Consider the following 12884-nt stretch of genomic DNA (forward strand, 5'->3'; position numbering starts at 1 on the left):
CTCCCCGCTGAGCCAAGAGCCCAAAGTGGGGCTCGATCCCAGAACCTAGGATCATGACCTGAGCGGAAGGCAGATGTTTAACCTTCTGAGCCGCCCTGGTGCCGAAATCGGATAGCTTCTTAAATGAAATTGCGGAAAATATCTCAATAAATGACTCTTCTAAAGAAAGTAATAGCACGCAACACCAAATTCCCGGGTGCCAAGTCAGTCTCCGAGCGACAGAGGCCCCGCCCCTGCCTGTCCTTGACACGCCCCTCCAGCGAGACCTAGCCCGCTTCGCCACGCCCATCACCTCCTCTCCTTCCTTTTCTACGGGGTCGACTTCCGGCGTGGAGTCTGTCACGTGCCCGGAAATGGGAAGTGGTGGCTGAACGGCTCAATTGAGCTCATCCTACTAGCGGTGGCCGTTCCGGCCTTGTCCGGTCTCTGTCTTGGAGTACCCGCCTCGGCACAGCCGGGCTCGGTCCGGCCTTGCGGTAAGCCTTGGGCCGTGGCTGCCCAGTAGTTCCGGCGGCGGTGGACAGATTAGCAGACAGGCGGGCGCCAAGGTGAAGGGGAATCTTCCCAGCTTCCCAGCTTGGCTGCTGGCTCCGCGTCCGGGGTCGGGTACCTGTCTCTCCGCCGCCTGGCCTCCCTTCCTTTCCCCGCCTGTCTGGGTAAGGCGCAGAGGACGCTGGGAGCGTCCACCAATTCCTCGTTGTTCTAGGGGCTGGGAGACCAATTCTGACGCGTCCCTTCCCCGTTTCACCCATAAGAACCAGATTTCATTTGTGCAAAACGGCCCTGGTCATTTGCTCTTTGGCGTGGACCAGGAGAGGAGGGCGTGACAGTGCCTTCTTCTTTGTCCAAATCCACATTTTCTTCTAGATCTCTGAAGCGCATTCCCCTGTCTCTGTGCACAGTTTTCTCTTGTGGATGACAATGCTCCACTTGCTGAGTTGCCTCGATAGCATATAGGGCCCAGCCCACGCGGACTCTCACAATGACAAGCTCTTTGTCACGCAGGGTAATGGTCCAACTGAGTTTAAGGCAACAAGAACCAGTACAGAAAACAGTGGCTGACTACTTCTGGAACGTGGTCAGACATGGATTCTTAAACCTGGAAAATAGTTTTAAAGGATCTCTATTTATCTCTAATTTATTCACTGACTTACACAAAAGTAAAGACTCAACTCTTAGAATGTAAATGCCACTGAGGCACGATGTTCTTGTCTTCCTGAACATGCCTGTCATATTCACCTCTAACGTAGAATAGTGCATGGCACTTAGTAGGCATCAGTATTTGCTGAATGAATAAGGGTCACATAGTGCTTTCCATTATGCCTAACTCCTTTATGAGGTATAACCAGTCCTCTCTTGCTTTACACTTCCCATACACTCACTGTTGCTTTCGACCGAAGAGGGACTGTGTGGTAAAGGTTGGCCACTATTCTTCATTTGACCAGTTTTTACTATTCAGTTCAGGTTATCTCAAGAGGTATTTGCTCAGTACCTGCTAAGAAAGAACACAGAACTATGCTGGAGCATCTTTTCCTCTCTCTCTCTCTCAAGGGAGTTCTTGAGGTCTACAAGCTTATGATAACCAATTGGACAGCAAGTGCTTGATTATGTGGGAAATACAAAAAGTGCTCTAGCAATTGAGAGGAGAGATCAGTTTGGATTAAGATCATTATTGAATCAATTCTCATAACCAGTGAAGTGTAATTAGGGTTTGGAAAGATGATATTCCCTGCATGGAAAAGCAACTAAGCAAAGATGCAAAGACTGCACCTAGAAGAGGGCTTGGACTGGAAGATCTGTATTTGGGAAACTTAGAAAAATGTTGAGCAGGGGCATGTGGTGATGAAAGCTATGTTTTAATATTATTTGTTTACCCAGGGTTTGGGGATTGTGGAAACTTGAAAAGAGATAACCAGATACTGAAGTGTTAAATGGATATAGTTGATGTGAACCTGGATTAGTGTGTTAGCAGTGGGGACAGAAAGGAAGGGTAAATTATATGTAGATGAGGGGAAATCAGAAGAATGTGGCAGCAGATTTCATGTTGACAATGGAGGAGGAGAATCAAATATGACAGATTTTGAACCCAGACATTTGCTTACAGATGTGAGAGTTGGAAAAGGGAGTCAGGGAAACTATAGTTGTCATGTCATTTGGTGCTATCATTTTGCTTAATTTTGAAATGCCTGATATGTCTTTGCCGAGTTCTAGGAATACAAAGATGAAGAAGGTATGGTTATTTCCTACAAAGAGCTACTTTTAATGGGAGAGAGACTACAACTAGCTAGAAAATAGGATTTGTAAGTGCTATGTTAGCAGAGTAGAGGGAATGTTTGAGAAGTATAAAAGAATTATTCTTTATGTGTGTGACTACTTCACAGAAGAGGTGACATTTTAGCAGGATCCTGAAGAATGAGTTGGAATTTCCTGGGGGGAAAAGAATTACAGGAAAAGGAAATTGCATGAACAAAGCCCAGAGATAGAGAAGTAAAGTGGCCATTATCCAGTGTAGCTTGATCATAGGGTGGAGTAGAGCTTTTAAATCAATGTCTAGGCCCTAGAACATACTAAGTGATTAGTAACATGGGCACAAAATTTTGCGATAGGTGGAATGGACATTAGGATGGGTGAAGATGTAAAGAGATGGAGAAGAAAGCAGTTGGGGAAAATTGTACTCCATGGCTTCTAAATCTTCTGCCGCATAGATGGTGACATCATTTGCTGACACTAGCGTTGGGGATTGAAGAAGATAAATAAGATTTGCAACACACTGATGGGGAATAGGAAGAGGAGTCATCAAAGGAAATGTTAAAGGGTTGCTGAGCAACAGTGAAAGTCTAGCTTTGAACAGATTTAGCTATTTGTAATGAATGCAGTGAACATAGATACATGGCCTTCTTAAGTGGTATATGGTAGCCCATAAGAAGTGGAGAAAAATACAGTTCATGGAGATTGATAAAACATGGTGAACAAGTCTACAAACCGTAAGATAATTGAAGGAGAATGTAGGTGAACACTGCCTCCAGGCTAGGTTGGAAAAGAAATTAAGCTTGGAGAAGCCAGATAGATGATGAGAACAGGAAGGAGGGGGAGGTCAGAAGACTAGAGGCTAAGATGAGGTGGAAAAGGAATAGAAGTGGGAAGATGTGATTTTTTTGTGAGAAAAGCAATTTTTTGACTTGGAGCAGAGATCAAAATTTCACAGATTGAGTAAAATGTAGGAGATCCCTGGTTTCCAAAAGTGTCATTGTATTATAAAAATTTATTCTATGTCATTTATTTAAAATTCATAATCTCTTAATTTTCCCATAGGAAGAGTGTTAGAAGTTAATTTCCTAAGCAAAGTCACATGTATGAAATACCACACATTTGCATTGGAAAATAGTAATATACATACATACAAATATATATATTTGAAAATAAAGTTGAAAAGAGATTTTAAAAAGTATTTAACTTAAGTTGGTATTTGAAAAAAGACATTGAATTTAGTGAGAAAAATGAGATAAGTGGAAACCTCTTTATAATAGCTTTATTGAGATATAATTCATATACTATAAAATTTACCCTCTCAAGTGTATAATTCAGTAGTCTTTAGTATATTCACAAGGTTATACAGCCATCACTACTATCTAATTCAAGGGCATTTTCATCACCCCAAAAGAAACCCCATACCCATTAACAGTCCTTCTTGCCCCTAGCCCCTGGCAGCCACAGATCATTTTGTCTTTATGCATTTGTCTACTCTGGACCTTTCATGTAAGCAGAATCATAAAATATGTGGTCTTTTAACTGGCTTCTTTCACTTAACATAATGTTTTCAAGTTTCATCAATGTTGTAGCATATATCAGTACTTCGTTCCTTTTTTTATGGCCAAATAATATTCCACAGTATAGATGTACTTCGTTTCGTTGTATCAGTTCATTAATTGGTGGATATTTGAGTTGTTTCTGTTTTTTTTGGCTATCGTCAATAATGCTGCTATGAACATTTATGTACCAAGTTTTTGTGTGGACATATATTTTCAGTTCTCTTGAGTATATATCCAGGAATGGAATTGGTGGGTCGTATGGTAATCTCATATTTAACTTTTTGAGGAACTGTCAAGCTTTTTCCAAAGTAGCTGCACCATTTTACAATCACCAACAATATATGAAAGAGTTCTTTTTCTCCACATCTTTACCAATGCTTGTCTTTTTAATGTTAGCCATTCTAGTGAGTGTAAAGTGATAGCACATTTGGTTTTGGTTTGCATTTCCCTAGTGGTTAATGATGTTGAGCATCTTTTCGTGTGCTTATTGGCCATTTGTATATTTTCTTTGGAGAAATATCTATTCAAATCCTTTGCTCAGTTTTTAATTGTGTTATTTGTTTTTTTATTGTTGAGTTGTAAGCGCTCCTTATATAGGAAATTTATATTTAAAGATTGAGCATGGGTTTTTTTTTTTCTTAAAATTTTTTTCGTATCATAATATTTGGTAAGCACTTCCAGATATTTTAGAGTTTAATAACGTTCGTTCTCTAATTTCTTTTCCAATCATATGACTTTTTATTTTTATGATGTTGGTATGTTGATATATGAAATCATTCTTTCTATACTTATCAGCCATTCTTCCTATACTTATTAGATAATTTTTTAAATCATAAATGGAACAATATGAGATAGAATGATTTCAAGAATGAGCTTAATATCTATACTCTCCATTTTTTTCAGCTGATTAAAAATGACAGCAATCAAGCATGCGTTACAAAGAGACATTTTTACACCAAATGATGAACGCCTGCTGAGTATTGTCAACGTCTGCAAAGCAGGAAAAAAGAAAAAGAACTGTTTTTTGTGTGCCACAGGTGGGTATTTAGTAAGAAAAAGCTCTTGTTTGGCATTCTTTTATTGTTTTATTCCCCAGGGGACTTTTCCCCCTTGTTTTTAATACTCTCATTGTCTTGGGATGCCTGAGTGGCTCAGTCAGTTAAGCATCTGCCTTCTGCTTAGGTCGTGATCCCAGGGTCGTGGGACCGGGCTCCTTGCTCAGCAGGGAGCCTGCTTCTCCCTCTGCCTGTCACTCCCCCTGCTTGTGCTCTCTCTCTCTCTCTCTGACAAAATATATAAATAAAATCTTTATATATTCTCATTGTCTTTATAATTGGAAAAACTCTTGGGCCAACAAATTCATTTTTAAAGTTGTCTTTAATTATATATTGAGTAGATACAACAGAATCTATAGTATATATAAGGTTCAAAGACGGACCAAACAGGAACACTCATGTGCTTACCACCCAGTGTAAGAATATTACCATTACCTTTGAAGTGTCCTGTGTATCCTTCCCTAATCCCATTCCCTTCCCTCATTCATTAAGAGGTAACTAGTATCCTGAATTTTGGTTTGGTCTTTCCTTGCTTTTCTTTATCATTTTGCTATATATGTTTGTAATCTCAAATAACTTATTATGTAGTTTTGCATGTCTTTGAAATTTACACAAATTGAATCATAGTGCATATATCCTTTTGTGACTTTTTCCATTCAACATTATGTTCATGTTCATGAGTTTTCTCTTTTTTCATATAACCGTAATTCTTTCGTTTTCACTCCTATGGAGTGTTCTACTCTATGAGAGTACCAATTTACTTAACGCATCCTACCAGTGGTGAACATTAGGTTTGTTTTCCAGTTTTAATGTTCAGACAGCAGTTCTGTGAACATGTTTGTCCTTGTGTCCTCGTGTGTACAGGCAAGAATTTTCTAGGGTAGATACTAAATGTAAAATTGCTGGGTCATAGGCATGTAAATGCTCAACACTAATACCAAATTATTTTCAAAGTAGTTACACTGGTTTTCAGTTCCACAAGCAGTGTGTGTTTGGAGTTCTTTCTCTACATCCTACTTAAAACTTGGTTTTGACACTTGGTTTTGACAGACTTAATTGATTCCAACGTGGTGGAAATGGTACGTAAAATAGTATCTCTATGTGGTTTTAAATTTCACTTCCCTGTTGATGAAATTAAGCATCTTTTCATGAGTTTATTGGCCATTGAGTTTCCTTGTCTTAGAAATTTGCCTTAAAACCTTTTGCTCATTTCTCTGTTGTGTTGGTTGTCCTTTTACTGATTTGACAAGGTCTATATATTTACTAATCCTGTGTTGGTTATATGCATCCCAGTTTGTGGCTTGTGTAGTAGCTTTTTGATACTTTTTTTTTTTTAAAGATTTTATTTATTTATCTGACAGAGAGAGGCACAGAGAGGGAACATAAGCAGGGGGAGTGGGAGAGGGAGAAGCAGGCTTCCCACTGAGCAGGGAGCCCGATGTGGGCTCAATCCCAGGACCCCGGCATCATGACCTGAGCTGAAGGCAGACGCTTAACGATTAAGTCACCCAGGCACCCCAGCTTTTGATACTTTTTAATGAAATTTCTAATTCTAATGAAATCACATTAATCAATCTGATCCTTTATGGCTTCCACTTTTTTATCTTATTTAAGATACACTTCCCTAGAAGGGCGCCTCTCGGTTGGTTGAGCGTTCAACTCTTGATCTCAGCTCAGGTCTTGATCTCAGGGTTGTGAGTTCAAGCCCCACACTGGGCTCAATGCTGGGTGTGGAGCCTACTTAAAAAAAAAAAAAAAAAAAGATATACTTTCCTGAAGTAACAAAAGTATTCTCCTATACTATGTTCTAAAAGTTTTATAATTTTGCCATTCACATTCTAGTATTTAATTTACCTGTTTCCATGTTTGTAGTGATGAATGTGAATGTACCTATTTTTGGTCTCTCCTATATCTGGTTTTTATTTTGTCTTGTTTTGGTTCTTTTTTCTTCTACCTAAATTTTAGAGTCCACTTTGCAAGTGCCAGATTTTGTTGGGATTTTAATTGGAATTGTTTTGAATATGTAGTTCAGTTCAAAGAGAACTTGCATTTTCATGATACTGAGTCTTCTTGTCCACGGACGTGGTGTAGTTCTCCATTTACCTAGGTCTTCTTTAATGCCTTTCAGTAAGTTTTACAGTTTTAAAGGCTTTCATAAGTTATATAGTTTTAAAGGTTTTGCCCATATGTTGTATTTATTCCTAGATTTTTGATACTATCATAAATAATAACTTATTAGCACTAATACATTTTTAAGACTTTAATTTTTTTAAGATTTATTTATTTATTTATTTATTTATTTATTTATTTATTTGTCAGAGAGAGAGAGAGAGAGCACAAGCAGGGGGAGTGGCCGGCAGAGCAGGCAGAGGGAGAAGCAGGCTCCCAGCTGAGCAAGGAGCCTGATGTGGGCCTCAATCCCGGGACCCTGGAATCATGACCTAAGCCAAAGGCAGATGCTTAACTAACCGAGCCACCTAGGTGTCCAAGACTTTAATTTTTTAGAGCAGTTTAAGGTTTACAACAAAATTGAGGAAGGCGGTACACAGATTTCCCATATATCCCCTGCCCCCACATATGTGTAGTCTTCCCTTTTATCAGTACCACTGGAAACAGTGGCAACAGTTTGTTACCAAGAATGAACCTACATTGACACACTGCAATCATCCAAAGTCCATAGTTTACCTTAGGGTTTACTCTTGGTGTTGTACATTTGTATGGGTTTCGACAAATGTATAATGAAATATATCTACCATTGTAGTAGGAAAATACTCTGTAGGAAAATACAGAGTATTTTCACTGCCTTAAAAATCCTGCATGTTCTGCCTATTCATCTCTCCCCCAACCCCTGCCCTTTACAACCACAGTTCTTTTTACCATTTGCATGGTTTAGCCTTTTCCAGGATGTCGTATAGTTGAAATCATAAAGTACGTAGCCTGCTCAGCTTGGCTTCTTTCACTTAGTAATATACATTTACGTGTCCTCCGTGCCTTTTCATGGCTTGATAGCTCATTTCTTTTTAGCACTGAATAATATTCCATGCCTAGATGTACCACAGTTTATCCACTCACCTAGTGAAGGACATGTCAGTTATCAATTTGAAAATTATGAATAAAGGTACTATAAACACCCATGTTTGAATTTTTGCATGGACATAAGTTTGCACCTCCTTTGGGTAAATACCAAGAGTGTAAGAGTCTTTGGTTTTGTAAGAAACCACCAAACTTTCTACCAAAGTGGCTGTATCATTTTGCAGTCCCACCAGCAATGTTTGAGAGTTCCTGTTGCTACACATTTTTGCCAGCATTTGGTGTTGTCATGTTCTGGAATTTGGCCAAACTAATAGGTGTATAGTGGTATCCCATTGTTGTTTTAATTTGCATTGCCTTGTTGAAATAGGGTGTTGAGTATCTGTTCATATGCTTATTTGTTATCTATGTATCTTCTTTGGGGAAGCATCTGTTAATGTCTTTGGCCATTTTTAATCAGGTTTTTTGTTTTCTTGTTGAGTTTTAAGAGTCCTTTGTATAGGGGCACCTGGGTGACGCAGTCAGTTAAGCGTCCAACTCGGTTTTAGCTCAGGTTGCGATCTTAGGGTTGTGAGATGGAGCCCATGTCAGCTCAGCTCGCACTCAGCAGAGTCTGCTGAAGACTCTCTCTTCTTCTGCCCCTCCCCTACCATGTGCACAGGGGCTCTCTTACAAATAAATGAATCTTAAAAAAAAAAAAAAAAGAGTCCTTTGTATATTTTGCATAACATTCCTTCATTAGATATGTCTTTGGCAAGTATTTTCTTGCAGTCTGGCATATCTTCTCATTCTCTTGATGTTGTCTTTTGCAGAGCAGGAGCTTTTTAATTTTATTGAACATTAATACATTTTAAAAATCATTTATTGTTAGAATCTAGAAATACAGTTTGTTTTTATGTGGATTTCTGTGTCAATCTTGCTAGACTTTCTTATTAATTCTAATAATTTGTCCGTAAGCTCTTTCTAAATAGTGACATTTTCTTCCTTCCTTTATAATCTTTATATTTTTTATTTATTTTTGTTGCTTTAGTCTGCTGGTTAGGACCATCAGTACAGTGTTGATCTCAAAGGGAATGGCTTTTTAGTATGATAATTGCTATTGTTTTTTTGTTTACAATGTAAAGGAAGTTCTCTTCTGTTCCTGACTTTTTTTTTTTTTTTTACGATTTTATTTATTTATTTGACAGAGAAAGAGATAGTGAGAGCAGGAACACAAGCAGGGGGAGTGGGAGGGGCGCCTGGGTGGCTTAGTCGTTAAGCGTCTGCCTTCTGCTCAGGTCATGATCCCAGGGTCCTGGGATAGAGCCCCGCATCAGGCTCCCTGCTCTGCGGGAAGCCTGCTTCTCCCTCTTCTACTCCCCCTGCTTGTGTTGCCTCTCTCGCTGTGTCTCTCTCTGTCAAATAAATAAATAAAATCTTAAAAAAAAAAAAAAAAGGGGGAGTGGGAGAGGGAGAAGCCGACTTCCCGCAGAGCAGGGAGCCCAGTGTAGGACTGGATCCCAGGACCCTGGGATCATGACCTGAGCCGAAGGCAGACGCTTAACGACTGAGCCACCCAGGCGCCCTGTTCCTGACTTTTTACTTTTTTTTTCTTTTTGGTTTTTTATCACTGAATGGATGTTCAGTTTTATCAAATGCTTTTTCAAATCATTGAGATTATCATATATTTCCTTAATTTATTAGCGTGGTGAGTAATTGTACTTGACTTTTCAAATGATAAATTGAGTTCTTGGGATAACCTAACTCAATCATGATGTACCATATGCCATCAATTATATATTATTTTATGTACCAGTTAAAAAAATGCTATGATACTGCATCAATTGTTAAGACATATTCTGATTTCAGAGATATTAAAATGTGGGAAAAAAATGTACATCTCAGAATTGGTGAAATGAAATACTATCTTTTGTATATGGCCTTGGATTAAGTTTGCCATTGCAGTATTTGTTTGTAGTTATTTGTATATTTGTAGTTATAAGATTTTTCACTCATGTTCATTAATGACATGGTCCTATAATTTTCTTTTGTACACTATCTTTGTCCTTACAACCAAAGCAATAAAGTAAGTTGGGAGTGTTCCCTTGTTTTCTGTACAGTGGAATAGTTATGTATGTTTGGAATGTTTCCTTGAAAACTTGGCAAAAGATACCAGTAAAACTGTGTTGGACTAGGTTTTGGGGAAGAGATTTTTCACTTACTAATGCAATTTCTTCTTCTTTTTTTTTTAAAGACTTTATTTGAGAGAGAGAATGAGAGAGAGAGAGCATGAGAGGGGGTAGGGTCAGAGGGAGAAGCAGACTCCCCGCTGAGCAGGGAGCCCGACGTGGGACTCGATCCTGGGACTCCAGGATCATGACCTGAGCTGAAGGCAGTCGCTTAACCAACTGAGCCACCCAGGCGCCCCACTAATGCGATTTCTTTAATGCTTATAGAATTTTCCGTATTTTCTGTTCTTAAGTCAGTTTTGGTAAGTTACATTTTTTAGAGATTCAACCAATTCATCTAAATTTTTAAATGTACTGATGTTCACTCCAATCCATCCACTATTCTGCTGACAGAGTGATTTTTGGAAAGAAATTAGAGCATGTCATTTCCCTAATTAAAATCCTCTAAGAGCACCTCCACAACCTCAAAGGCCCTTTGTGATCTGAACTTCATCTTTTTTTGTGACTTCATTTCCATCCACTTTATTGCAAGAACAATCCATACTGAACCACTTAGTGTGGTTCTGAAATGGTGTTAGGCTCTTTCAAGCCCCTTTGGCTTCACATATGTCAGTCATTCTTTAGAGCTCATACTGTTCTTTCAAAACTGGTCTGCAGCTTTACTTAACAAGGAACCTGCCTCTGACCCTGTTGTCTGACTTAGATGTTCCCTTTGATGCTCTGAGCATTCCTCAGTCATGGCAGATATTAGGAAATACTACTCCTGTTTTAGTGTCATGTACACGCACCTGACAGCTGTATTTGCAATGAGTGGATGAATAGATGAAGAATAAGTGAGTGAATATTTCTGATGAAAGTGTGTTTTACTCAACAGTGACAACTGAACGCCCTGTGCAGGTGAAGATGGTCAAAGTCAAGAAATCTGATAAAGGAGATTTCTACAAAAGGCAGATTGCCTGGGCCCTTCGAGACCTTGCTGTGGTAGATGCCAAGGATGCTATTAAAGTATGTTTTTCTTAGTTCTTTGACCTATGTTCAGAAAGTGTCTTTCATTTTCTAATGTAGTAGTATGTCTTCTAAGATGATCTAAACTTCTTGTTTTGTAACCGTCTCCTCTACCAACTCACCAGGAATTAGTCTAGAGTGTATTATTAAACCTTCCATTCTCCCACTCTTCAGTCTCAAGCTACTAAATAAATCTGTATGCATGTTGGTTCATTGTTTTTGCTTTTTTTGAGCTATAGTTATGTTTGTGGACAAGTTATGTACACTGGAGCAAAATAACTATATATTTTGGTATTTAGGTTAGGTATATTTAGTATAAAATCCACGTATTAGTACACATTTTAAAGTGTTGTGAGTAGTTTTTTAAAAGCCTTCATTGTTTTGGTAAAACCTAGTTCAACATCATGTGTGACACTATAACCAAAGGGAGTCTTCCTTATTTCGTCTTCATGAATTAATGTAGAATCATCAGCTGAGGCAACCAGGCTACCCTTTTGAGGCCATGGTTTCATATTTGTGGCTCCAGTAAAGGAAGTGATGGTGAGTTACACACCTTATTTTCAGGAACTTAAAGAATAAGATATAAGAATGTAAATACTACACTTTTCACCGAAGCCACATTCAAACATTAAGAAAATTGAATAATGTAATAATCATGTTAAAGGACCACGTTTATTTCTGACAAGTCAAAGCTTGTCACAGCAATGCCCTTTTTTCAAAAAAATTAAGTAGAGCTCCTCTGGTGAAATTAAGTCCTCCTTCCCCTTCAGCCTCTCTAACCCTGCCCTGCATCTTCCTTCCTCAGGAATGTTTTGCATCACACCCACTTGTGATGGGGCTGATAGCAAGGCTTACATTAATGTAACTGCAGGTGCCCTTTGTCTTAACCCTTCAAGTCTCACACATTTACTTAAAAGGCACAAAGAAATAGAAGCTACCTTTGTAGAGCAATCCAATAAAATAAAATTCTGACTTTACCATGGTACAGACCTCTGGGGAACTAAAGTCTAGACAAATTGACAGGCAGTTGACTGGAGTGTAAAATATTTTTTAAATGAAGCAAAAACAACTTTAGGAGAGCTTTGCTTGTCTAGAATATGCAGTTCAGGACTCAGATTTCTAACAAATGTGGCGAATGCCTTTATATATTTTTTTAAAGATTTTATTTGTTTATTTATTTATTTATTTATTTGACAGAGAAAGACACAGCGAGAGAGGGAACATAAGCAGGGGGAGCGGGAGAGGGAGAAGCAGGCTTCCCAGCCAGTAGGGAGCCCGATGCAGGGCTCAATCCCAGGACCCTGAGATCATGACCTGAGCCGAAGGCAGACGCTTAACGACTGAGCCACCCAGGCGCCCCTTTCTTTAAGTATTTTAGTCACACTGGGCTGCCGCTGCTTTATCCCTAAGGGGCACCCAAAACACTTTAATAAATTATTTAATAAATTCTGTTACCATGGGAAAAGATCAAGAGTAGAGACTTTTTTGGTAGGTTTCTGTTTGGGTTTTTTGTTTTGTTTTGTTTTTTAATTTTATTTTATTATGTTAATCACCAACATTACATCATTAGTTTTTGATGTAGGGTTCCTTGTTTGCATTGTTTGCATATAACACCCAGTGCTCCATTCAATACATGCCCTCTTTAATACCCATCACCAGGCTAACCCATCCCCGCACCCCCCTCCCCTCTGGAACCCTCAGTGTGTTTCTCAGAGTCCATAGTCTCTCATGGTTCGTCTCCCCCTGCGACTTCCCCTCTTCATTTTTCCCTTCCTACTGTTTTTGTTTTTAACATATAATGTATTATTTGTTTCAGA

At 38.9% G+C, this 12884-nt stretch overlaps 1 protein-coding gene across 5 annotated transcripts in view; it reads left to right on the forward strand.

Annotated features, from left to right (window-relative positions):
• The first annotated feature begins 318 nt into the window (after positions 1-318).
• EXOC1 (exocyst complex component 1) overlaps positions 319-12884 on the forward strand; it is a 66835-nt gene continuing 54269 nt past the window's right edge. For 4 of the 5 annotated variants that reach the window (XM_073891712.1, XM_073891714.1, XM_025887384.2 and 1 more), the window contains exons 1-3: positions 319-476; positions 4713-4846; positions 10937-11067. In XM_073891712.1, coding sequence (XP_073747813.1) covers positions 4723-4846; positions 10937-11067 — 255 coding nt within the window. In that variant the 5' untranslated portion in view covers positions 319-476; positions 4713-4722. Of the gene's footprint in view, positions 477-512; positions 657-4712; positions 4847-10936; positions 11068-12884 lie in introns of those variants that run through there. The other variant, XM_073891713.1, reaches the window with a different exon arrangement.

This window comes from Callorhinus ursinus, unplaced genomic scaffold, assembly GCF_003265705.2.
Source record: "Callorhinus ursinus isolate GAN/ISIS: 27379988/994484 unplaced genomic scaffold, GSC_fseal_2.0 scaffold4, whole genome shotgun sequence".
NCBI lineage: Eukaryota > Metazoa > Chordata > Mammalia > Carnivora > Otariidae > Callorhinus > Callorhinus ursinus.